This window comes from Sphaerodactylus townsendi, unplaced genomic scaffold (genome assembly GCF_021028975.2).
Source record: "Sphaerodactylus townsendi isolate TG3544 unplaced genomic scaffold, MPM_Stown_v2.3 scaffold_20, whole genome shotgun sequence".
Classification (NCBI taxonomy): domain Eukaryota; kingdom Metazoa; phylum Chordata; class Lepidosauria; order Squamata; family Sphaerodactylidae; genus Sphaerodactylus; species Sphaerodactylus townsendi.
In genome coordinates, this window is record NW_025950363.1 from 255,006 (window position 1) to 281,548 (window position 26,543).

At 45.2% G+C, this 26,543-nt stretch overlaps 1 protein-coding gene across 1 annotated transcript in view; it reads left to right on the forward strand.

Moving 5' to 3' along the window:
* The window catches only part of SCARB2 (scavenger receptor class B member 2), a 52,813-nt gene extending 26,777 nt beyond the window's left edge, over positions 1 to 26,036 (forward strand). The window contains exons 4-12 of the mRNA XM_048482718.1: positions 3,916 to 4,104; positions 4,744 to 4,835; positions 7,670 to 7,789; positions 10,630 to 10,808; positions 11,055 to 11,173; positions 12,570 to 12,643; positions 14,514 to 14,565; positions 17,437 to 17,595; positions 24,039 to 26,036. Coding sequence (XP_048338675.1) covers positions 3,916 to 4,104; positions 4,744 to 4,835; positions 7,670 to 7,789; positions 10,630 to 10,808; positions 11,055 to 11,173; positions 12,570 to 12,643; positions 14,514 to 14,565; positions 17,437 to 17,595; positions 24,039 to 24,080 — 1,026 coding nt within the window. The 3' untranslated portion in view covers positions 24,081 to 26,036. The remainder of the gene's footprint in view (positions 1 to 3,915; positions 4,105 to 4,743; positions 4,836 to 7,669; positions 7,790 to 10,629; positions 10,809 to 11,054; positions 11,174 to 12,569; positions 12,644 to 14,513; positions 14,566 to 17,436; positions 17,596 to 24,038) is intronic.
* Positions 26,037 to 26,543: the final 507 nt, after the last annotated feature.

Sequence of the window (26,543 nt, forward strand, 5' to 3'; positions counted from 1 at the left end):
GCAAAAGTTAAGATACATGTGTTTAGGTAGCATAGGGTTTTTGCCACGTTCCCTAAGTGCTGGGCATGTTTGTAGTTTTGCTCATAAAAAAAAATCTTGGTGTGTAATTTTTTTACTAGAGAATTAACTACATCATAAATTTTAGATCCTTACTCAGTTTTTAATTTTACGGGTTGTTAAGCATGCCGTTCTGTAAATCTCCCTGAGCCAGTTCTGGGAGGGGAGATTAAGAAATTTGAGAAAATAAATAAATAAATAAACCCACAATAGACTTACGCCCAGTGGTGGGATCCAAACATTTTAGTAACAGGTTCCCTCGCCAGCCCCCCCCCCCTCAGCAAAGGGGGCAGAGGCGTACCTAGGCAAACCTGAGCCCTGGGCAAAACCTGAGTTGGGTGCCCCCCCCATGGGCAGCCACCCTACCAATACCCCCCAATTTTTTTTGCACTAGGTCATTTCTAAATCATCATCACATTATAGAAAATGCCCCAACTCACAAATCTGAACACAGCAATGGTGAAACACACAGGTTCTTTGATAGAGACTGGCGAGATAAAAGGCACGAAAGGCTGAGAATCACTGAAATGCAGTACCTGGAAGGGATTAACCCAGTTCAGGGAGTGACAGTATTAGTCGCAATTGCTATATGGAACCTTCACGTTCAAAGGCACTTTGCCTCTTGGGGAGGCGAGGGCGTGGAGACGGGAAAGCAGACCCAATTAGTAACCCCCTCTCGGCACTCACAAATAATTAGTAACCCACTCTCGGGAACTGGTGAGAACCTGCTGGATCCCACCTCTGCTTACGCCTTTCTGAGCCCATTGAAGCAGCTTTAGAAGGCTGAAGCTACTGTAAGGCATTAAAAGTACCGTCATAAGCAGAACTGCACCCTCTTAAGCACATTGGTTTCAGTGGATTTAGAAGAAAGGTGTAACTCTGTTTAGGAGAGTGCATTAATTTCATAAAAATGCCAAGTACTGTAATTTTATATGCCACGTTATACATGATGCGATTCACCCTATTTACTTGAAAGGAAGCCAGTAATATAAAGTGACTCCTTTAGAAAACGTTACTCAAAAACTATTATTGGGCATAATTGTAAATTATATGGAAATATAACATGTCCCCCTCTTTTGAAGGGGGATTGCACACTTTTGGGGAAAAAAACCTACTCTTATATTTGAATAAGTACTGGATGTTGTTGAAGCAGTTTTTAAAAAGTGTAGGTTTGGTGGGTAAGGAAGGCATAAATATCAGTCCCCCACATTTTCATTTTTCCCCATGGCTTCAAAACTGATAAAATGTTATGTCTCTTAAGTTCAGTAGTGAACTTTGTTTTGTAATAGTTGCTTACATTAGGTTTTCCTTCTTTGTGTCCTATGGAAGCCCCCCCAGTACCTGTGACTTTAGGGACCCCCAACCTTTTCGAGCTTGTGGATACTTGAAATTCTGACATGAGGATAGAGTGCTAAGTGTAACCGCAAAATGACCGCTTCAGGGGAAAGGCACACATATACACGCAGAGGAAGCCCAAATGCGGAGGACAAGGAAGTAATTTTTTTAAAAAACGTGGAAAGAGGAAATAGAATAAAATCCAGCATTGTGCTGTCGAGGCGTCATTTTACTCTGCACACCTAATGCAATGTCCAGTGGGCAGTTAGAAGCCCTGTTTGACAGTCACCAAGAAAGATGTTAGTGAGCACCAAGGTCCATGCTGTGTTATCTGATGAAGGGAAATTTACAGGGGAAGCATGTAGACACTCTCTCTCTCTCTCTCTCTCTCTCTCTCTCTCTCTCTCTCTCTCTCACACACACACACACACACACACACACACACCTGCTAAGCTGAGTGGATCTATTAGGCAAGTAATGGAAATATTGGCCTATCAATAGTTAAACTCCCATTTAAAAAATGATAACAATATAAACCAGCTTGCATACTAATAGTGCAGTAGGAAGAAATCCTGGTAATAGCTATGCAGTGTCAGATGTGGGTTCAGCAATCCTTCTTTCCTAGGAGTAAACCCCATTGAATGATATTGTACGTACTGACAAGTAGACCTGGCTTGGTGTTGCTCCCTAAGGGTGCTTTAAGGTTTGTGGCATCTTCAGGACTACCTGATATGTATTGTGGGTGAGATTTCGCTTTGTCAGATGCGTGGTGAAATGGCGTCTGCTTCTCTCCCTCTCCCTCCCTCCCTCCCTCTCCCTCTCTCTCTCCCTCCCTCCCTCGCTCCCCCTCTCTCCCTCTCCCTCTCCCTCTCCCTCTCTTACTGTCTCAGTTTCCACTTCTTGAAATAAATGTAACCCATCCCCAAGTTTTCCTGCCAGGCCAAGTTAATTGCAAGGATGAAACTTGTAAATATAATTGTGCACTCCTCAAGGCTGAGTTGCTTCGGTGGGTTTGAAATGCATCTCTTTTATTCTGCAGCTGTCAGGCTCCGCTAAAACCAGCCTCCGCTGAAACACCCTGTGGCTGCTGATCAGAAATCAGCTGACTCTACCAGCAATACTGGTGATGTCAATTGTTTGTATTTTGTCGGCGCAGTTCTCTGCAATAAATGTTAACTTTGTTCTCACTGAGTTGGGAGCCAGCCTAGTTGTAAAAGCAAACGCTCTGCCTGGGGCCGATAGAAGAGCCACAGGCCGTGCAGAAAATTCCAGGCGGGGTGAGCCCTGTCAGTCTATCACAGCGAAAACAGACGGCTGTCTTTGGGCACAACACGCATCTGGTGAAGGGGACTTCCTTCCATGAAAGCTTATGAGGAAAGCTTGCCGCTGTTTTTGTTTTCAAATGATTTCTATTTAATCACTAAGGAATTACAGGAAAGGAAAAGAAGAAGAAGAAGAAGAAGAAGAAGAAGAAGAAGAAGAAGAAGAAGAAGAAGAAGAAGAAGAAGAAGAAGAAGAAGAAGAAGAAGAAGAGTTTGGACTTATATCCCCCCTTTCTCTCCTGTAAGGAGACTCAAAGGGGCTTACAATCTCCTTGCCCTTCCCCCCTCACAACAAACACCCTGTGAGGTGGGTGGGGCTGAGAGAGCTCTGAGAAGCTGTGTGACTAGCTCCAAGGTCACCCAGCTGGCGGTGTGTGGGAGTGGAAGCTCAGGCTAATGCTTGAATTCCCAGAGAAGCCTGCCTCCTTCACATTAGCCTCAGGCGGCAGAGCTGGGAATCAAACCCGGTTCCTCCAGATTAGATACACGAGCTCTTAACCTCCTATGCCACTGCTGCTCCAAAGAGAGTTAAAAGAATTTTTTAAAAGGAACAATAAAGAAAAGGAAAAAAGGAAGAGTTGTTTTATGTATTGTCGTTGTTTTTGCTTTAAACTGTTTTCTGTTCTGTTTTGTGATTGGCTCTCATGCCACTCATTTATTTTCCTCGTAAAGAGGTAAAAAAAAAACATTATAAAAACACAAGAGCTATTTTATTTGCCGGTATGAGAACTTCAGGAATCAAGACCTAGCCTGTTCGGATTTGGTGGAGTTAGTCATGCTTTTGGGATTACGGATTCAAAGTTCATGATCCGCTTTGCACATTGCGCAAACGTTTGGTGAGGGGGACGTTAGAGCACACGCTTGGCGGATTATGTGTCCCAGGAACAATCTCTAGCTTTTTAAGTCAAAAAGTACATCTGGTAAAATCTTGGAGTAACAGTGACCAACTTGTGGGCTAGATGGGCCAGTACTCTGAGCCATTAAGATGCAGATACTTCATTTAAAGGTAAAGTAGTCCCCAGTGCGAGCACCTGGTCATTACTGATCCATGGAGTGACATCACGTCACAACATTTACTAGGCAGACCTTGTTTATGGGGTGGTTCGCCATTTACCTTTTCCAGTCATCTACCCATTACCCCCTCAAGCTGGGTACCCATTCTTCATATCCATATATATTCATTCCTCCCTCTCCACACTAGGTTGCAATGGAAATGACTACAACAACTGGCATGCATCTTCCTGTAGAGTTTCTGCTCCTCCTGTACAAAGAAGAGATGTTCTCGATACACACTGTCCACGAATGGCTATGGGGCTACAAAGACAAATTCCTCCATGCTATGCACAAAATAAATCCTACTGTTGATGAAGAATTTGGCTTTTTTAGTAAGGTAAGCTTTCTGTTTATATTGAACATATTTCCTGTTCAAAGGTTCTTTGGAACTAGGGGGGCGTCCCCCCATAAACCTCTGCCTGCCTACGGCCCAGTTCATATAACCAGAAGTGGCATCACAGAATATTCTAGCAGTCCCTCAAATCTCTATGGTTTTATGGCTGCTAGAACATGGTGGCGATGCCTAACTGGAAATGATGTCATGGAAGTGCTGTGCACTACCTGGCTCTGCCCCTAAAGCTCTGGAAGTTGGGGTGGAACTCAAAAGGTTGCCAACTATTCTGTGATATTTTTACTTGTCCTCCTAAAAATTATTATATGACTTTAAAAAAAATTGGTGGACCTACAACCTCAATTTATTCAGTGTGGTTGAATGAATAAGAGTCAAAGACAATGGCTTGAGACTCAGTCTGCATGTGGAGTGGCCTATAGGTCTCAAATCAGCCTTTTCCCCACACTCGGGCTTTGAGCCACGCCGCTAATTTTCCTGCAACCCTGCATTTCCCAGTCACCCACAAGCCTCAGAAAAATTGGACGGAAAAGCAGGAACCAATCACTGATGGGGAGGCTGACAAAAAGGATATAATATACTGCACAATAAAGGGAGGATGTTCACTCTCCTCTTCCTTCTTCTTAGATGAACGGGACGGACGACGGAGAATACGTTGTTCTAAGTGGAGAACAGAGCTATAAGAACTTCACAAGGATTGTTGAATGGAGAGGAAAAGAGTAATTAGAACGTTTTCTCTGTGTGTCTCTTTGCGTGTGTGCGTGTGTTAATCCGCGCTTCATAATGCGTGTTTCCCAAAATTCTTACCATTTCAACACAATGCAAAATGGAAGTGTTCTGGGAATGTTGTTGTGCAGCTAACCTACCGATTTATTTATTAAAATGTTCATATCCTGCCTTTCCTCATGGTTTGAACAAACTTACAATAATAGTTTAAAACATTTTCAAGCCAAAAATAAAATAGCAAACCCCAGATCCCCCCCAACCCGCAACCCCACACCTTAAAAGGCTCCTGCCATTCAAACCCCCTCAAAAGCCCTGGCAAATAGCCAGTCCATGCCACAACTTCTGATGATCCCCAAGGAGGGACCCCCCCCCCCTTTCCTTCTTCAGGAAGTCTATTCCACAGAGCTGGAACCATAACGGGAAATGCCTGGGTTGGTTGATGCCAGATGGACCAATCTAAGTTATGGGGTAGCTAACACATGGCTACTGTCAACTGTCGTTATCACGCAGGGATATATGGATGGAGATGGTTCTTAAAAACCTCTTTAAACATATGCACCCTACAGTGGATCCTGCATTTATTGACAGGCTGTGTTTCAGGTGTGAATAAGGGCTTGAAAGGACTACAGAAGAGATGGGTTTGTGGAAGGACGGGTTTGAAGGAAGAGGGGCAGCAGTGGCGTAGGAGGTTAAGAGCTCGTCTATCTAATCTGGAGGAACCGGGTTTGATTCCCAGCTCTGCCACCTGAGCTGTGGAGGCTTATCTGGGGAATTCAGATTAGCCTGTACACTTCCACACACGCCAGCTGAGTGACCTTGGGCTAGTCACAGCTTCTCGGAGTTCTCTCAGCCCCACCTACCTCACAGGGTGTTTGTTGTGAGGGGGGAAGGGCAAGGAGATTGTCAGCCCCTTTGAGTCTCCTTACAGGAGAGAAAGGGGGAATATAAATCCAAACTCCTCCTCCTCCTCCTCCTCCTCCTCCTCTTCTTCTTCCTCTTCTTCCTCTTCTTCCTCTTCCTCTTCCTCTTCCTCCTCCCTTTCTTCTGCTTCTTCTAAGAGGAGGAATCATGTCAGTCTTCCAAAGAGCAGTTGCAGGTGTGTGGGCAGGAAGAACAACTGGCCATAGTTGTTTAACCAGAAATTGGTTAAGGTAATCTAGGACGCTAAGGGCAAAGAGATGAAGGTTACATAGATAAGTTAGAGGGTGGATCAAGCTGAGAAAAGCTTTACAGGAAAGGGCAAGGAATTTGTACTGGATATGGAAGGGGACTGGAACCCATTGGAGGTGTAGAATGCCTCAGGTGCTGGATGGAAGGGGGCTGCTACCATTGGGCCCAGCAAGCGGGCTTCCCCCAAGCATCTCACAAGTCATCGTTAGAAAGAAGATTCTGGACTACTGGTCTGATCAAGCAGGACTGCTCTTGTATTCTTATGTGTGGTTCTGCCTACATCTCTCAGTCCGGTCCAGACCCTCCATGGGGCATAAGGAAGAAGGGAAGCAGTATAAGTGTGACAATTCCTTTCTTGACCCTGAAGGAACCTCTTATGATTTTGAGGAACCAGGTTTGTTTAGAACTGTTAACCTTCCCCTCAGTTACAGGATGTTCTTAGGGTCGCAAGCGTAAAGTCTTCGTGTTCACTGCCGTGAGGTAAATTTCGTGGTGATCAAGAAGATCTCAGAGACAGATAACAACAGGTTATTTTTTTAAAGAACTGACCAGCAGCAGAGGTTTCTAGGATGTCAGTGGAGAAAGCTGGCCACGGCTCATAAATTTAATCTAGTTATGACTTCAGGCTGGTTTGAACTCTCTTTAATGCTTTCAGATACAAACAGGCTTTCTCTGACAAGCCATCAGGTTGGATCCTTCCACACACACACAGGATTCCACCCACACCAGCCTACCCTTTCCCAAGGGTCAAGCTAAATGTTGTGAGGTCTGCTCATCAACAGAAAAGAGGTAGAGTTAAACCACTCTGCCACACTACTACACATAAAATCACCTGCTCCCTTGCTGAGACGATTCCCTTTTATTATTTATTTATTTATTATTGGGTTTTGTATACCGCCCTACCCCCGAAGGGTGAACAACATAAATCACATGTATACAATTGTATACAATTGTATACATGTATACAATATACAATTGTATACAATTGTATACATGTATACATGTATACAATAACCCTTAAATACATTAAAACAATTTAAAACGCAGCGATCAGTAACAAACAATGTCCGCAATAACCCTCATTAAAACCCTCCCGAAAGGGGGAAGAAAACGGGTCCCATAGATGGCGAGAGACCCAGAAAGATGAAAAAGAAGAGGAGGAGGGGGCACCTATCAGCGACTGGACACTCCAAAAGCCCGGCGGAACAACTCCGTCTTGCAGGCCCTGCGGAACTCACCAAGATCCCGCAGGGCCCGGACAGCTGGAGGAAGAGTGTTCCACCAGCCAGGGGCCAGGGCTGTAAAGGCCCTGGCCCGCGTGGAGGCCAGCCACATCATTGAGGGGCCAGGGACTACCAGCAGATTGGCCTCTGCTGAGCGCAGAGGCCTAGTAGGGACAGATGGGGTAATGCGGTCCCGAAGGTACGAGGGTCCCAGGCCATTCCCTCTCCCTCCAGCAGCTCTCAAACTCCTCTGGAAGAAAATTGGTTGCTGGAGCTGCACTCTCATGGGCTCAGGTGGAAAACACCTGAGTGGCTTCTTTCCCCTTTAGGGGCAGGACAACCTCTTGTCCATCACAGTTAGCCACAATCTCTTTCATGTTTGGTTGCTGCAAATCATAGTTCCCACCTTTCACCCTAATCTCCATTTGTTGCAGGAAATTAGACTGGTGGACGTCACCAACAAGTAATATGATAAACGGAACTGATGGCTCTTCTTTTCACCCACTGTTAGACCCAGAGGAATCGATCTATATTTTTGCCTCAGACTTCTGCAGGTAAGAATGGACAGCCTCTGAGGGAGGGACCCAACTTTAGCAGAGTGAGCCAGTTGAATAATGTATTCCTTCTGTGCATTCTGATGGACTACACTCGCTTACAGTTCTTTGTGGCCTGCTTGAACTTGCAGTATTGCATTTTTTGTAGCCTTCGTAATCTTGATCGTGGCTCTGAGAAAAATGTTGAGATTTGGCATGTATGAATTTTGGTTTCGCAAAATCCTCAACTGTTTCAAGCTGATGTGCCTTTTCTCCACAAGAGGCTTATGTTTTGATAATAGAGCTGTAGATCACCTGTCTCTTCTATCCTGCCTTTCCGGTTTGTTTTCATTACTTACTGTAGGGTTTTTGTCAGGACAGTCAGCCCAGCCCGAAATTTCAATGAATTAGTGCTTCTTGAGAAACTGTTAAAGTAGCGATACTCATTTGTACCGCGTCATATACTGTTCAGTGATTATTTCAATGATACAGCAACTCAAATTGTAGTTTGAATTGTTATATTTTATTGATGATGTCTTTATGGTGGCTTTTTTATTGTTTTTAACTTATATAAGCTGCTCAAAGACACTAGTGTGAAGCGGGGTTTAAATACTTACAAATAAAATAAACAAATTAGTCTCCACAGATAGCCACATTAGCATTTTTCAAAACCAAACAGGAATCCTGTCATAATGTTAATACCACGAGTCCCCGCTGTGGTGCCCGTGGCATCCACTGTCAACTCTCCTAGTGCCATCAAGTGTTTTTAGAAGGTGGCGGAGCTAGGCATCAAGTCCTCTGGTTGGCCATTAGAGATTTGATTGACTGCCGATTTTTAAAAATGTCATTTTGCCCGCACCTGCTGCAACAGCACAAGGATCTTCACTATGCCACTGAGGGGAAGCTGTAGCAGGTGTTTTATGGCACCCTCTGCCTCCTGTGGCAGCCATTTTGTTGGCCTCACCTGCCCCACTGTGTCCGAATTCCAAAGGCGCCGACAGACTAGCCCATTTCTACACTTGTGTAACTTTGTTAGACTAGAGCTGGCTTTATTGGATACGATAAAGAGGACTGTAATCCACAAAAACGAGTATAACAATACCGTGCCAGAGTGAGTGGTATAGTGGGTAAAGTGTCATTTTAGGATCTGGAAGAACCAGTTTCAAAACTGTGGAGTCTGCTGGATGACCTTGGGCCATTCCCTCTTTCTCAACCCTACCTATCTCACCGATAAGATCCATGTAGGCCACCCCAAGTTCCTTGGAGGAAGGGTGGAATAAAAATGTACAAAAAACATTTGTATTAGTTTTTAGTGTGCCACAAGACTCCGGTATATCCTGTATTTACTTAAATGCTAGACTGAAGTTATTTTCAGATGTACTGTCAGAAAAAAAAGACGAGGTTGTTGTCATTCAAAGATGTCTTCCTTTAGAGTAAATTCAGTATCAAAGCCAGTTACTAGGTTTCATCTCACTTGAATGTTGAATATCACATCAAGTAGAATTCTTGTGTTTATTTCACCTTATCACCTTGTGGTTTTTTCCCTGGCTCTTTTTGAGTTTTACAACTAAAAATTGACAACAATTTGATATGAGAATTATTATTGATTGTCATTGTCGTCGTGAAAAATGTCAGTTTCTTGATCGTTTCTGAGGAAGCTAATTATGTTGGCATAAGACTGAACTTGTTTCAATAATTTTGTTAGTATTATTTAATTTTTTTATTCTTTATTTTGCAAATTGTTTTATAAGTCAATAATTTTTTTAAAAAAAGAAGTAGAATTGTAGTTGGGGATGTGTGGAAAAATGGTCACTCAATTTGCAGTGACTCTCATTGATTGTCAGTCTGGGACATAGTCGAGAAGGGGAAAATCAGACTGTTTCAGAAATGAGGACCATTATTTTCATTTCTAGCCTGCCTTCCTCACTGAGACCCAAGGCAGATCAAAAAGCATGAATCAGGAAATTGGGATCGGCAGAGTCAAACATAGCTTCCACCCATTTATTATTTTCATATACCTTGCTTCATTTTTTTTTCTTCGGGCTGCTTGTCTTTAGAATGCCCATGGTCTCCACTAATTTCTTAACCTGTTTGGTTTCCTCTTGTTAAAGCTTATATTCCAATAAAATCTCATGAAGTTATATAACCTGGTGTCCAAAATCCTTTTTTCCTGGCAGTGCTGTTCTCTGCATAAGATCAATTTATTGTCCGAGGCTTTCAATCAGCTGGCTGTCCTGGGTTTTCCAGGCTGTGTGGCCGTGGTCTGCTGATTTGAGCTCCTAACGTTTCGCTCCCATCTGTGGCGGGCATCTTCAGGGGCAAATTGTGTGATGCCGACCACAGATATTAGGTGCTCAAACCATCTGCCACACAGCTCAGAAAACCCAAGACAGCCAGTTGAAAGTGTAGGTTTCTCCTGGGAAAGTTAGCAGGTTAACATGCTGCATCATGGCTACCAATTTATGGCTACCAATCTTGATCCTCCTTGATCTGAGATTGCAAATGCCTTAACAGACCAGGTGATCGGGAGCAACAGCCGCAGAAGGCCATTGCGTTCACATCCTACATGTGAGCTCCCAAAGGCACCTGGTGGGCCACTGCGAGTAGCAGAGAGCTGGACTAGATGGACTTTGGTCTGATCCAGCTGGCTTGTTCTTATGTTCTTATGGCAAAGCCCCTCTGATGGATGAGTGCAGTGTTGTTCAGTGAGCAGAGTAGAAGTCCTTCCTCCACACACCCTGGTCAATCCTGCTCCCACCCCCAGTGTTGGATGTATAAGCGTTTCAGTAGTTTTGACAGAATATGCTACATGCTTATTTTCATAAGATGGCAGACTTCAAATTCTCCACGTCTTTTTCCAGGTCTCTGGAACTCATCCATGAGACGTATGTTACAGTTAAGGGAATCCCAGCCTATCGGTATGTGCCTCCTGAATCCTTCTATACTTCTGGCGCGATTAATAAAAACAACGCTGGGTTTTGCGTTCCGGCAGGAAATTGCCCTGGGACAGGGCTCTTGAACGTCAGCACCTGCAGGCAAGGTATGTGAGCCGCAAAGTGATGAGTCGAGAGCAGAAACATACATTTGCCAGTTCTGTCATTACATGCACTGTGAGAGACTGGAAACTGCTGTTTTAGGAGGTCTGTTCTGAATTTTCATTTAGCTGATCTAATGTTGTAATTTGTACATAAATTCTAGTGGATCATCTTGGCCACTGAGTTGTGTCTCTGTTTGTACTCAGTCTGGGCGATTTTTTTTGCAGTTATTATTATTGTTGTTATTGTAGGTGCACCAATATTAATATCATCTCCACACTTCTACCAGTCAGATGAGAAGTATATCAAAGACATTAATGGCATGTATCCAAGTAAAGAGGACCACCAGACATTTCTGGACATAAATCCTGTAAGCATCTACCCTCATACTGTCTGTCTCTCAAAGAAAGAGTTTGGTGTCCCCAGCACTATTTTTTAATGTGGAACCATTTGAGACTTTGGCTTTATTTCCTTCAGATATCAATATAGTTATCTCAGCATGGTTTGGTCATTAAAAACAGGCATGTTCATAGACTTCTTTCTTTCCCTACTCTACTTCCCTATTGGAAGGGCTGCAACTCAGTACTGGAGCATCTTCTTGGAATTCAGAAAGTCCCATAGCATCTCCAGTTAAAAAAGGACCAGACATTATGTGATGCGAAAGACCCTTGAGTGAAACAGTTCTCAACTTGGGCCGTGATTACACCATGATTTTCTAAATGCCTCATGTAGGAAAATCATGTTGTAATCATGGTCCGAGTTGAAAACTGTTTGAATGCACGGGATTAGAGGTATTCTTAGGAAAATTTTAACATATTACCACGAGCCAATGAAGATTCTTCAAGAGATCATGCTTAAAATTGGTGGCTCATTGCTGCCTCAATTTGCCTTGTGATGATTCAGAGAAGTGAAAGGAGGTTTAACCCTCCAGTCTCTTCCTGGTTTTGCTAACCAGGTTCCCTGTTTTGTAATCAGCATGTGGAAGATGTGAAGGGGTTACTCTGCTTGGCATGTGAAAGGTCAAAGGTTTAATCCCCAGCATCTCCAGTTAAAAGGAAGAGGTAGTAAGTGATGTGAAAACCCTTAGCCCATGATCCTTGAGATACTCTGCCAACCTAGACAGCACTTACCTTGACAGAGCAACCGTGTGATTGAGGATAAAGCAGCCGATGGACCCAAAAGTAAAGGAAGGAGTGATTACAAACATGGCCACCCCCTGCAATTTGTCAAGAGCGATTCTAGAATTTGAGAGATCCTGCCTTCTCCTGTTCTTTTGCCCTTCACGCCTTCGAGAGAAGATAACATGAAGGGGTTTAGTTGAACACAACACTTGTGTCTTTGTCTCAGTTTCTATAAGCCTGGAGATTTCCAGACTTTACCTTCCTCAGACATTTCTTTCCCATCATTTATAACACCATTACTGGGATGCCAAACAGTTGCTCATACTTGAATGACAGGTGGCTTGACTAATTCAATTAATTTGCATCAGGTTGGAAAAAAGCCTCCTTCGTGCTGCCGGGCATGTTGCTGTAGGTGTAACTCTTGGTTTAACAGCCAGAATATTCCCATCTGTCATCATTCAGGCTCTCAATTCTACGTTTATAAATGTTTGAGTACGCCCAGCCGAGTTCCATCCTTTCCCACTACTTTGGTTCCTGCCCAAAGGCAAAATCCATATTAAATGTGGGATTGCTTGTTTGTTTTTTTAAAATAACATCAAGAAAGGAATGTTCAAAATTATAAATCGCACATCCCTCGTTTCACAGATGACTGGAATTCTGGTGCGTGCGTGCAAACGCTTGCAGGTCAACATTTACGTCCGAAGTTTCCAAGATTTTATGTAAGTACTCGGTTGACATATCTTGTGTTTTCATGTTAATGTGCAGACTGAAGCCAAGGGAACCCGTTTCAACTGAACCCCTAAACAAGACTCCATTTGCCAAAAATCTAATGCGGTGCTTTTTATTTAATGACTATTGCATACATGTAAACGCGGAGGCAATATTCTCCCCAATTCCTCAGTAAGATGTGGTGGAGTCTCCTTGGGAGGTTTTTAAACAGAGGCTGAATGAACATATGTCTGGAGTGCTTTGATTGTGTGTTCCTGCATGGCAGGAGGTTGGACTTGATGGCCCTTGTCGTCTCTTCCAACTCTATGATTCTCTGTGAGCCTGAGAATGGCCTCTGGCATTGGGACCAGTGACTCCATAAGTATTAGGATGATGGATGGCGTCACCGCAAAATCTCTGGCTGTGGATTAGGATGAGCCTCTTACACTTCCATTCAATTACACCTTTCCAAGCCCATTGACTTCAAAACCTTAGCTGGGTGTAACTTTGCTTAGGGCGACACTGTTAAGACTGTTAGCCATGTTTTGAGAACTGCCTTTTTCTTCCTTCGGGATTATCATTTAAACAAAGATAGGCCCACTCAAACTCTGGAGATCACAGCAAGCCTGAACAGCTCTTGTCTGCTGAGCACAGCTCATGATATATATATATATATATATATATATTTTTAGTCTGCCAAGTGCTTTTTCTGCTATTCTTATATACCTGCATGCATCCCGAGAAAGAGAACCTTTGTTAACATTCTGAAACAAGACCACCCTCTCTCAGTTCCTTTTCTGTATGTGGAAGAGAGAGGAACTATGAAGCAAACTCTGAACTCTTTGGGATGACAGAATAAAAAATAGACAGTCACATCCACCTCACCATTGGTGTCACATGGGGGTGGAAAATTGCCCCCAGACCACCCTCACATAGGTGGGGTGTGGGCGGATCGGGGTGAAGTGTGGGTGGGGCATGGGTGGGCTGGGGCAGACCGATTATGCAGAACGTGTCCTGTGCGTGATGGCGGCGACTGTCCATCGCAGCAAGATTTCTTGTCTAGACCTATTTTCTGGAGTCCTACTTTCACTTTCTGTTCTCTCTATGGCTGGCAAAACCACTTCTAGTGTGACTTTTAATTTGCTTCTCTGCCACAACGGATTGGCTAGTGAGCACAGCTTTGTCCTGGACATCTTCCCTCTGCCTTCCCACTGCTGTCCACGCCTTCCCCCTAGCCCTTCTCGGCTACATGCTTCCATGTTGCCTGCTCCTTCCTGCTTCCCTAAATGCTCATAGTAATATGTCAGTATATCGATACAATAATAACAAAGAATTGACTTTTGCAAGGAACAGTAGAAGCAGGGTTGATTTCTGGCTCCATCCCACTTCTCCCACTCTACTTCTGCCCTCCCTGATGATCAGGAGTGCTTTTAAAAACTTTATTTCCAACAAGCCTGTATTTTAAAACAAGCCTCTTCTCTTCTCTTGCAGCAGCTGCATCAAGAGAGAGAGTGGAGGGGAACGGGAAGGGGAAGGGGAAGGGGAGAGAATATCAGCTCTAGTTTTGGGACCACTGAGTGTGATGAGATCTGTGCCTTTAAGGTTATTGATGGGTGGAATTAAGAGAACAGGAGAAATAGAGGCCCAATAGAGTTCAGCAGAGAAACTGCACTGCAGGCTGGGGGCTGCCTCTTCACATGTAAACAAAGAAATGTGAGGAAAGCCCACTGCAAGCCCACTGTGCAGTGAACAGCCCCAAGGTAAGTGTTCCATGTATAATGGGCCTCAGATTTGATCTGGTATCTGGTGGTAAAGATGGCATGTCTTGTATGAGATTGCTGTAAACACCAGTGCCTTGACCACTTTCTCATCTTCTTTTAGACAAACAGGCAGCATCAAGACACTGGTTTTCCCTGTGCTGTATTTAAATGAGGTAAGCATTACAAATAATAATACGTTCTTTGTTGATATGCACACATTTAGAATAGCGAAAATGTTCTTGTTTAAGATCCGCCCCTTCCTGTTGCAAATAGCTGGCTATCACTGTGGATGCTGGATTGGGCGGGGGAGTGCTTTATGTTGCATTAAGTTTCAGAATCTGGAGGGCTTGACATTACAGTCCATCTGAGTCCTGTAAAGCATACAAACTCTGGGATATCCTGATTGAAAGTTAGGCCAATTATATGCGGGCGTGCTAACTCGCAGTGAGCGTATGGTTCCTGTGTTGCAGAGATCGATCGATTGATTCAATTTGTATTCCGCGCTCCCCTGTACTGACGGCATTAGAGTTGCATCGCCATAGATCCTGGGGGCCCCACACAGTTTGCGAGAGCGGGGAAATGCAAGGTTTTATCTCACTGCCTAGTTTCCTGCCTTCTGGGTTTCTGCAATAGAAAGGCAACACGAGGGTTGCCTGTTTTGATTCTTTGACTGTAATATCTATATTGCTTATATCAACATGATTGAGGCTGCTTTTCATTGCTTTTGCATATTTAGGGAAAAGCCAGCCATGGATCCTTGAGAGGAGTGGGAGGGTTGGGACCGCCCCCGTCCCCAGGGTCCACAGCCATCTTTCCCCTAAAAATCCAAAGGCATTGAAAAGCAGCCCAACAATATCAATATAAACAATATTGCTATTATCTTTAAAGGGTAATATCTTGTCTTTTGAGTGGGGGGGGCAGGCAAGCATGACTGCAGCTGTGTGGCATACATACAGTGGGGCTCCTTCTCGTGTTTAAAGAGGGAAATTATATATAAAAATATTATTATTTCTATCACCTTCACAGTGGGGCCTCCTTGCATTTTGCAGTGGGGCCTCCTTGCTCCTTGCATATAAATTATATATATATATATATATTATTATACAATATATTAATTATTATATATAATAATATATATTAATTAATAATATATAATAATATATAATAACATATTATAATGTTTTAAGCCATTATACACACACACACACACACACAGACACACACATACATATACATACATATACATATATATATACATATACACACACATATATATACACACACACACACATATAAAAGGCTTTTTGGGAAAAACACAGACACAAATTGGCCTTGGTCTTGGTCTTGCCTGAGGCTATAACTACATTGGAATGTAGCTGATAAGAAAAGAAGAGAAGCAGAGAAACACTGATAAAAAAAAAACAGGGACAGGCTTGGTTGGTATGACAACTAGATCCTGGGAAGGGGCCGACTCAAGTATATGCCCAAATATAGAGAGCAAAGGTAGGCTATGGGAGGGGGGAAAGATTAAGAGCATAACAGGCAGTCTATACGTCTTCACAGCCTAGCCAATGAGAAAAGAAATAGGGGCCCTTTCCGCACGGGCCATTTACAGCGGCCCAGGGACGGCAAAAACAGCTGTCCTGTGCAGCCCTGAGGCGCCGCTTTCCACCTCCCTTCCCGAGGGAGGTTTTTGGAAAGCACCACCTTCCCATCGGCACTTTCCCGTCCTCCCCCCCTCACCTCGTCCTCCAGCGTTGGTCTGGAGGGTTGCTGAGACACGCCCACGCTGCCCTCTGACCCCTGGAGGTCTGGGGGGCAGCAGGGTGGGTCTCTGCAGCCCTCCAGACCGACGCTGGTGATGGGGGGTGGGCACAGAAGAGGCGACTCCGTGCGGAGCTGCCTCTTCTGTGCTGGCCTCTGCGGGGGCCGCTCACACGCTCCATGTGAACGGCCCCCTCCCCTCCACCGGCATAATTTCTGCCGGTGGAGAGGCGCCCTTGGGTGTGTATGCTCAGGAAAGGTATAAGTAATGTTTGCAAACAATAGAGCTCTGAGACTCCTTGAAGCGCACAGGAGATCTCCCAGAACTGCAGTTTTGAACATATAACTTCCCTTACTGGACAAGTAGCAGATCCCTGGGGCTATTTTTGGGTGGAGAAACAGTTTTGGGGGAAAGCTTACCTGCCCCCCCTCCCCCATGCCCTGTGGTCCCAATTCAAACTTCTGAGAGTCTAGAAAACTCACGTTCTACTTGACAGGGCCAAGAGCAGGCACAGGGCAGATCTGTGAACCGTGTACTTAACACACATGCTGAGTAAACCACAACCAATGTGCCTTGTGACTCACTGGTGTTTTCTGTATGAAACTACAAAATCCACTTGCAAACAATTGCCAGAATGGATTATTTGGTGTGTAAAGTGCTGTGTGCAGTTAGGCTAGGGGTAGGGAACCTGCGGCTCGAGAGCCGCATGCGGCTCTTCTGCCCTTGCACTGTGGCTCCACGAGCCGAGCCACCGGCCCCATCCTTGCCTGCCCTGCAGGTAGCAGGGCAGGCGCACCAACTGCCCACGGTCGGCTGGGCCACGCCGCGGGCTTCCCCTCTCGTCCGCCCCGTTGGAGTGGGGCGGGCACTTTCCTGGCGGCCGGCGAGGCTGAGCCGCTGGCTTCATCCTTGCCCACCCTGCAGGCAGCAGGGTGGGCGCATCCATGCGCTTCTCAGAATGAGTGGAGTAAAAGGTTAAAAAAACCCTATATATATAGCGTTATCTTTATTTTAAATGTCAAAAATTATTTGCGGCTCCAAGTGTTTTCTTTTCCTGTGGAAAATGGGTCCAAATGGCTCTTTGAGTGTTAAAGGTTCCCTACCCCTGAGTTAGGCCCTTATAAGAATCTCTGAATATACGCAATACATTTGAATAAACACAAAAGGGAGGTCCAAGTTCTAATAGCTTGAGAAATGTGGTGCTATTCCAAATAATATTTGGCTGGAGTGGAAAGAGGAAACAGTAATATTCTTTTGACCTTTGCCTTCACTCATTCAGAGCGTGTTGCTGGATGACGACTCTGCGGAGAAACTGAAAGCCGCTATGTTTGAATCGTCTTTGCTAACCAGCATCCCCTATGTCATCATGGTCTTGGGAGTTGTTTTTGGAATCGTGTTTGTTGTACTCGTCTGCAGGCCCCTCCGGCCGAAGGAAGAGGTAAGGAGCCGTTGGAAGACAATCTCTCCGTTCGATTTGCATTTCCCGTTTGCTTTTCAAAAAATTATATTTTTTTTGTCCTTTTTAAATTTGCTTTGGGGTTGATCTTGGGTGGTGTTTTTTTTTAAACTGTCATCCCAGTGTTTTGTGTTTCTGTTCATTTTATGCGTGTTTCTGCTTTGTTTCTTTCCCCCGTTTCTCTTCTTGAAATGTTCGTTCTAGGCCAGAGATGATTTAGTAGACACATCGTCGTAACTGCATCTCAGCAGAACTCTGGCTACTGGTTTAAGACACGTGGTAAGACACGCAAAGGCTATCTCTTTGCCGGTATTTTCACTGGCAGCAAAGAGAAGCAAACTCTGAAGAGAAGGGCCACGGGGCAGTGGCAGGGCATATGCTTTGCATGGTGGAAGACTCTCTGGTATAGCAGGATTGGGAAGACTTTTGCTTGCAACCTTACAGAACCGCTGCCAGTCATGGTAAGCGTAACTGGGCTAGGCAGACCCACGACGCAAGATAGTTCCCTGTATTTACAAGGTTCTTTCACTGCCATCATTTATTGAATTTGCACGGACATGGCAGAAGGAACTGTCCCATCATTGGACATCTGCTCAGAAACAGTACTTTTTCAGCCGTAACAGTTCATACACTAGCCCAGGGGTCGGCAACCTTTACCACCCAAAGAGCCATTTGGACCCGTTTTCCACGGCCCCGAAGATCTACCGAGCCGGAGAGGCGGCTCTGCATGGAGCTGCCTCTGGTTCGGCCCCTCCACTCACCTTTCCTTCCAGTGCTACTCTGGAGGGCTGGAGGGACACGGCCACACTACCCTCCGATGTCCAGGTTACGTGGAGCTGCAGTATAAGGCTGAAAGAGCCGCATGCAGCTCCGGAGCCGCAGGTTACAGACCTCTGCACTAGCCCAAGAGTCAAGTTAAGAGTATGCCTTTGGGAGCCAGCCTTAAGATTAAAAAACGCCCAGACTTGGACCAGATCGGCCCCCATTACGAAACAAAAAACTTTCATTGCCTTAAAATGGCGCGAGGAATCTGTACAGGCCTGCCCTAGGAAGGAAGGGGGAAACGATCCAGGTGCTCTAGAGGGAATATTCTGTCTCTTTTTGCTTGGACTTTTTTCCGCCTTTATGTGTGCTTTTCATTTTCTAAGCGGGTTGCTGCAACTGTCGGTCTCTGCCCTGTCATTTGTACTTGGTATTTTTGGTCAAGGTTTTGCCTGAAACCAGCAGTGAATATTGTCTTGCCGACCAGCAACAGGTTGCTCCATTGGGGTGCTTAGTGCTTTATATTTGCTGACCACTTTCCCAAGGACGTAGGTAAGGGGAGGGGTTTTCTCGGGTTCAACCCCCCCATTACATGTCCGAAGCTCCGCCCAGCCGTTTGTGGGTTTTTAAAACATTTTAGTGCTTTTTTGGTTTTTGGCCTGAAGGGGGCGCATTGTTTGGGCTAGCAGCACCAAACTTTCAGGGATTGTTTGGGGGACTCTCCTGATGATACTACCCAGGTTTGGTGAAGTTTGGTTCAGGGGGTCCAAAGCTATGGACTCCCAAAGGGGGTGCCCCCATCCTCCATTGTTTCCAATGGGAGGTAATAGGAGATGGGGCCACACATTTGAGGGTCCATAACTTTGGACCCCCTGAACCAAACTTCACCAAACCTGGGAGGTATCATCAGGAGAGTCTCTTACTGATACCCTAAAAGTTTGGTGCTGCTAGCTTAACAATTGCACCCCTGACAGTAGCCCCCCCCCCAATTTCCCCAGATTCTCCTTTTAAATCCACCCCCTTCGGCATGGATTTAAAGGGAGAATCTGAGGTCCTCAGTTTAGAAGAAGAAGAAGGGTTTGGATTTATATCTTCCCTTTCTCTCCTGTAGGAGACTCAAAGGGGTTTACAATCTCCTTGACCTTCCCCGCTCACAACAAACACCCTGTGAGGTGGGTGGGGCTGAGAGAGCTCCAAAAAGCTGTGACTAGCTCAAGGTCACCCAGCTGGCGTGTGTGGGAGTGCACAGGCTAATCTGAATTCCCCAGATAAGCCTCCACAGCTCAGGTGGCAGAGCTAGTAATCAAACCCAGTTCCTCCAGATTAGAATGCACCTGCTCTTAACCACTATACCACAATGAAAGTGATGCTGTTTCACGGTGGGTGATAATCCACCCCAAAACAGCATCACTTTCCATGTTGTTTAACTGGGGACCCCAGATTCTCCCTTTAAGGTGGATTTAAAAGGAGAATTTGGGCTCTCTAGTTTAAACACCATTGAAAGTGATGCTGTTTGGGGGTGGATTCCAGCATCACAGCGGCTGCCCGCGGGGGTGGGGGGGATGGGATGCAAAACTCAGATTTTGCACCGGGCTCCATTTTCCCTCTATGCCTCTGCCCAGAGGGGAGGGCAGAAGGAACTGCCAGCTGCCGGCTGGGAGCCTAGCTGGTGGGGGGCAGGGGAGGGAAGGGCAGGGGAGTCTGCCGTCCCCGGCTTTGGAGAGCTGCTTTTATAAGCGCTAGGCCAGGGGCGGGGCTTGGGGAGGCGTGGCCATGCCCTAGGGATGGGTGGGGTGTGGCCCCACCCCCAACCCCCCATAAAAAATCTATACCTACGTCCCTGACTTTCCCTGAATCGCTGTGCTTAAAGGCTGACTAATGTTCTGCATGGAACCAAATCTTGTGGCCCTGGTGATGGTCTGGCGAGTTTGGGGCTGCTGGTTTGTGGTGTAGGGACTCATTTTATGGAGCAGTTTCCTGGTGTAAAATGCTTTACAGGGTTTTTTAAAAATGTTTCTCATCATCAGCAGGGGCCTGAAGTAAGGTCCATCACTATTCCAGCCTTATAAACATGTCTTAAAAGACCATGATTTGCTGTTGTTCTCATCCAGAAATGCAGGCTGAGTTAGACCCAAGGAAACTGGAAAAGGCTTTGTTTCAGATTTCTTAAACAGATGACAAATCCTCTGTAAAATAAATCCCTTCCATGCAGAAAGCTAGCTCATCAGGGAAAAGGCTGGGCTCAAACTTCTCCTTCAGGGGCTAACTTTCTGCGGACAGGGCAAGGATCCCTGCATCTGAGTGGTCTGAGCAGCTTTGTGGCATGAATTATTTTTGCACAAGAGGATGAACAGGTTCCTTTCCCAGGAGCAGAACACAATAGGAGCCAAGAACCCTGTACAGAAGTAACCAATTCTGATACTTACTTTCCCACACACATGCTGATTGAGGTCAACTCGGAAAGCAATATCATGAGGGTGAACCATCATGAGCAAATCTGCAGTATAGACTTAACCCACTTGAATAGTTGTGTCCCCTTTCCGGGGAACTGTGAGAATTCTAGTTCCGGGAGACGTAAGTGGACCTAGGAATTTCTGTGAGAATTCTCAGCAGGACTCCTGGGTCCCCCCTGGTCCCCAGCGGTGAATGGGGAAGTAGGGGTGCCAGATCTAGGTTGGGAAACTAGTGGATTTGGGGGGATGAAGCTTGGGGAGGGAGGGATCTATAGTGCCATACAGCCCACCCTCCAAAGCATCCGTTTTGTCCAGGGAAACTGATTTCTGTCCCTTGGAGATGAGCTATATTTCCGGGGGGTCCCCAGGTCCCTCCTGGAGGCTGGCATCCCTAATTCCCAGTATCTTCACCACCCTGTAAGTCCCAAGATTCTTTGGGGGAAGCTGATACACATTTGCACACCACTCAGGCAATATCTACACGTGCAGCAGAATGAGGTGATAATGTGAGTGGAGTGTTGCAGTGACAGAATAGACCCATGCTGGCGAACCTTTGGCACTCCAGATGTTATGGACTACAATTCCCATCAGCCCCTGCCAGCATGGCAATTGGCCGTGCTGGCAGGGGATGATGGGAATTGTAGTCCATGACATCTCGAGTGCCAAATGTTCGCCACCACTGGACTAGACTCTTCTGCTTTAGACTGCAGGTGTGGAAATTCTGTATTTTTTTCCAAGGTTCCTGTATGGTCATAATTATTTATTTAGAATAAGCCACCTTTCTTCTTTACTGAGCTCACAGTGGCTTACAATATACCGTATATACTCATGTATAAGTCGAATTTTTCAGCACATTTTTAATGCTGAAAAAGCTCCCCTCGACTTATATGCGGGTCATTAAAATTTTGTGTGTGTTTTTACTTTGCCGGCCAGCAGGGGGCGCAGTTTTTATGCTAGCGGCACCAAAATTTCAGGGTACCCTCAGAAGACTCTCCTGATGATACCAGCCAAGTTTGGTAAAGTTTGGCTCAGGGGGTCCAAAGTTATGGACCCCCAAAGGAGGTGCCCCCATTCCCCATTGTTTTTTTTTCATCACTGGGAACTATCAATGAAAATAGATGGGGCTACCGCTTTTGAGGGGTCCATAACTTTGGACCCTCTGGAACCAAACTTTTCACCAAACCTGGCTGGTCTCATCCAGGGAGTCTCTTTATGTTACCAGCCAGGATTTGGTGAAGTTTGGTCAGGGGGGGATCCAATCAAAGATTAATTGACCCCAAAGGGGATGCCCCATCCCCATTGTTTACAATGGAAGCTAATAGTAGATTTCTTTTCCATTTTCTGATAACTATCCTCTTAAAATCTAAGATTGGGTTACATTTGGACATACGAATGATGATGAAGAATCCAGTTCTGAAGGATTCTTAACCTCTTGTGTTTTTTAGCAGTTTTGGTTGCTGGTTGAGCTAAAGGTTTTTTGTACCTCTTTTAAAGTTATTGTTAGATACCATATTGTTCTTGTTGACCCTCTTTTGCCACTTACAATTAAGCAATTACAGCTTTACTGTTTTTCTTTTTTTTGAAATAAATATTCAAAAACATTTAACCTTACTGATGCCCTACTCGAATTCGATGTAATTTTATTGGCCATCTATTTTTATTTTTTTAAGAAATTTACCAGCAGCTGCTGCGTTTCTACCACTCTTTCGACTTACTCCTTGGCGTGAGTCAATAAGTTTTCCCAGTTTTTTGTGGTAAAATTAGGTGCCTCGACTTATATGCGGGTCGACTTATACACAAGTATATACGGTAGATAAAATCCATCAAGTAAAATACATAAAAACCAAAATGTTAAATCACTGTTTAGAAGAAGAAGAGTTGAAGAGTTTAGATTTATACCCCACCTTTCTCTCCTGTAAGGAGACTCAAGGCAGCTTACAAACTCTTTCCCTTCCTCTCCCAACAACAGACACCTTTGAGGGTCCATAACTTTGGACCCCCTGAACCAAACTTCACCAAACCTGGGTGGTATCATCAGGAGAGTCTCCTAAAGATACCCCAAAAGTTAGGTGCTGCTAGCTTAACAATTGCACCCCTGACAGTAGCCCCCCCCAAAAAATTTCCCCAGATTCTCCTTTTAAATCCACCCCCTTCGGCATGGATTTAAAGGGAGAATCTGAGGTCCTCAGTTAGAGGAACAGGGGTAGGGAACCTGCGGCTCTCAGATGTTCAGGAACTACGAAGTCCACATCAAGCCCCTACCAGCATGGCCAATTGGCCATGCTGACAGGCAGATATGATGGTGAATTGCAATTCCTGAATTTATCCTGGAAAACCGCAGGTTCTCACCCTTGGTTTAGAAGAAGAAGAAGGGTTTGGATTTTATATCCTCCCTTTTCTCTCCTGTAAGAGAGACTCAAAGCGGGTTTACAATCTCCCATGTGACCCAGCTACGCTCACAACAAACACCCTGTGAGGTGGGTGGGGCTGAGAGAGTTCCAAAGAACTGTGACTAGCCCAAGGTTTCAGCAGGTTTCATGTGTAGCAGCAGGGAAACAAATCCAGTTCACCAGGTGAGAGTCCACCGCTCATGTGGCGGAATGGGGAATCAAACCTGGATCTCCAGATCAGAGTCCACCTGCTCTTAACCACCACACCATGCTGGCTCTCAATTTAAGACTGCTTGTAGCGCCATAAATGCACAGTCTGCTGAATAAACTTTGTCTTCAACTGCTGCCTAAAAATTGAGAGTGAATGAGCCGAACACACCACTCTGGGGAGGTTGTCCCATAACTGTGGGGCTGCCACTGAAAAGTCCCTTTCTCGTGTATCCCCAAACAAGCTTTTTTGATTGATGGCAAAGTCAGGAAGGGCCTCACCCGGTAATCTTAATTTCTGGGCAGGAACATAGAAAATTACCACATCATGGAAATTAGCACAGCCTGGAGAAAGCTAGGTTTGCTCCTGATGTGATGATTTATGTTCAGATAATTTTGACATGTGAGAGCATCGAGACTGTGGAGCCTCTACTCACATACCCCATGTGAAGAGTTGTGGCCCATTCAGTATCTTATTGCCATGTGTGTAGAAAGGGCCTTGTGTTCAAGTTTTTCAGCCTTCTGGATGGGAAATGGGACTGATCTCCCCTCTTCCCCCCGCCCCCCCAGCATTCTCGTCTGCTTACTTCTTGTCCTTTTTTTTCCATCGCAGGGTTCAGCAGACGAGAGAGCGCCCCTCATCAGGACTTCCTGACTCCCTTTCCTCTACCCCTTCTCACCGATGAACTATGCAAGCTGCTCTTAACAGTCACCGTGACACAGTGCTCTTCACTGTCCGTGCGTCTGCTCGAAAAACAAAAACCCCTCCCAAAAAACCGCTACACTAATATAATGTTAACGCTCTGCCTTTTAAAAGTTTTGGAATTCAGGGCAGTTGGGCTGATGTGTTGAGCGTGGGAGTTTCCATGTCACTGTTTTTTAAAAAGACTGGGTTAAAGAGGACTTCTCTGTTAAGAGTTTAGAATTTGTAAGGGGGGGCAGTCAGCAATTCCACTGGTGCAGCCCCATTGACTTTCTCAAGGCACTAGCAGTCTAGGTGGCTAGGCATTACAGCCTTCAATAGCAGGCCAGAGGAGGCTGTTCTAACTATCATGACCCCTTTTTTTATTTATTGGATTAACACAATGCAACTTCCTTTTCCTTGGAATCTGACTGCTTATTGACAGGGCATCCTGCTGTATCTATTCTCTTTACCCTTGTATGTTCAGGTGTTCCTCTGGGTGCGATACATTCAGAGCTCAATCTTGACCAGAAGAAAGGTACTGAGTTCCAGGGAACAGTGGAATGTCTGTTAGACTAGCTAAATCCTACAAGGCACCGGGATATCTCCAGTTCTGAAGATGCCGTAGACTTCAGAATAGACCCAATAACACTGTTGTGTCTTTGCACTTTGTACCCACTGGATGACTTTGGGAACACTTGCCAAACCTTCTATGGATGCATAACGTGTAAAAGATCGGGAGGCATGAGTCTGAAAAGCTTCCTTTGCCCAGAGTAGTAGAACTGGAAATAAGCAGATCCTGAATTCAACCACCGGTTTTTTAAAAGGACGCTTAGGATGCCAGATAACGCTACTGAGAATGCCAGTTCAGGTGGAACCTTTCGTGGGAACGTGTTCTAAAAACCAGTCTCGGTACGGAAAATGTTGCTGCAGTTCTAGCCCTCGGCCACTTTGGTAAGAAATATTAAGTATGTACATTTGAACGTGCGTCTGTAAATAACTTCAGTAACATACTGTCTTTCCATGGGATTCAACCTGCAAGCACTTGCCCTCCCATGATCTTTGGCATCTTCCTTTTGGCCTTATTGGCGAATCAGGCCTCTTCCACACATGCAAAATAATTACCGCATTTTTCAAACCCGGCTTTCTGGCTTTGTTTGCAAGTGGATTTTTCCATTCCGCACAGCTTCAAAGAGCACTGAAAGCAGTTTGTAAGTGCATTATTCTGCATGTGCGGAATGAGCCTCAGTCTATTTCACCACACCTAACAGTTAGGGGCTGGGGCTATAACTCAGGAGTGGAGCATCTCTTTTGCACGCAGAAACCTTCATGTTCAACCTGTGACACCTTCGATTAAAAGAACTTGGATAACAGGTGTTAGGAAAGACCTTTCTCTACCTGGGACCCTTGAGAGCCCACTGCCAGTCAGCGGAAACCACACTGAGTTTCATGAGCCAGTGGTCTCGCTCTCCATAAAGGCTCATTTCAGTTTGTGGCTACATCCTCAAAACAAACTTCTTGGAGGCGTTATCGACTGTGCACCTAGCTTTTAAAAACATGTTGCCAAGCATTTATCAGTAAACTTGAGGCATTAAACCAGTTATCAGTGGCATTTTCAGCTTAAAACTGGTTTTGGATTTACAGTATCACAAAATATCTGGGCTGGGGCAGGGAGGGGGTTTTATTGGCATAATGTGTATTTTTGTAGGTTCAGAGTGGCAGAGCATCATTTGAAACCATGGATTGCAGTATTACTGTGAGGAAAGGTGTCTCCGTGGTATGTCATTGGCGCAAAACGCCTTTTAAATATTATGCTATGTTATAGTACCTTTTGAAATTACTTCCCACAAGGAGATAATCATGTAGTAAATTTTCTAGATGTCAAACTTGCGGCCCTCCAGATGTTATGGACTGCAGTTCCCATCATCCCCTGCCAGCATGATGCTGGCAGGGGATGATGGGAACTGTAGTCCATAACATCTGGAGGGGCGCGAGTTTGACACCTGTGTTCTAGAAGGACTGAACTGGCCTATAGGATGCTCACCTGCCCTCAGGTAGTTTAAGCAACAGAGCACCTGAGCAATGCTTTAGGAAAGCAGCTAATTCCAAGACTGGCTGATTGCTGGCTTGAGATCTTGCCGTTTATCCCCTCTGTCTTTAATATAAGCATGCTTTTATTTGCATCCCAGAGAGGTCACCACAGCAATGGCAGTTTACAAGCACTTTTTGGTGTAATTGGTCCTGAGGGTCTGGTTTGTTCCCCTGGAGATCCAGCGTAGCCTTACACGAGCCTTCCATATGGGCGCTTGACTGGAAAGATGGGTTGATTTTCAAGGAAGCACAGCCTGTGATTACCAGTCTCCCTGAGAATCCCAAGGACTTCCTGGAACAAAGTTATAAAACCATCGCACTGAACAATTTTAAGTTTGAGTTGCA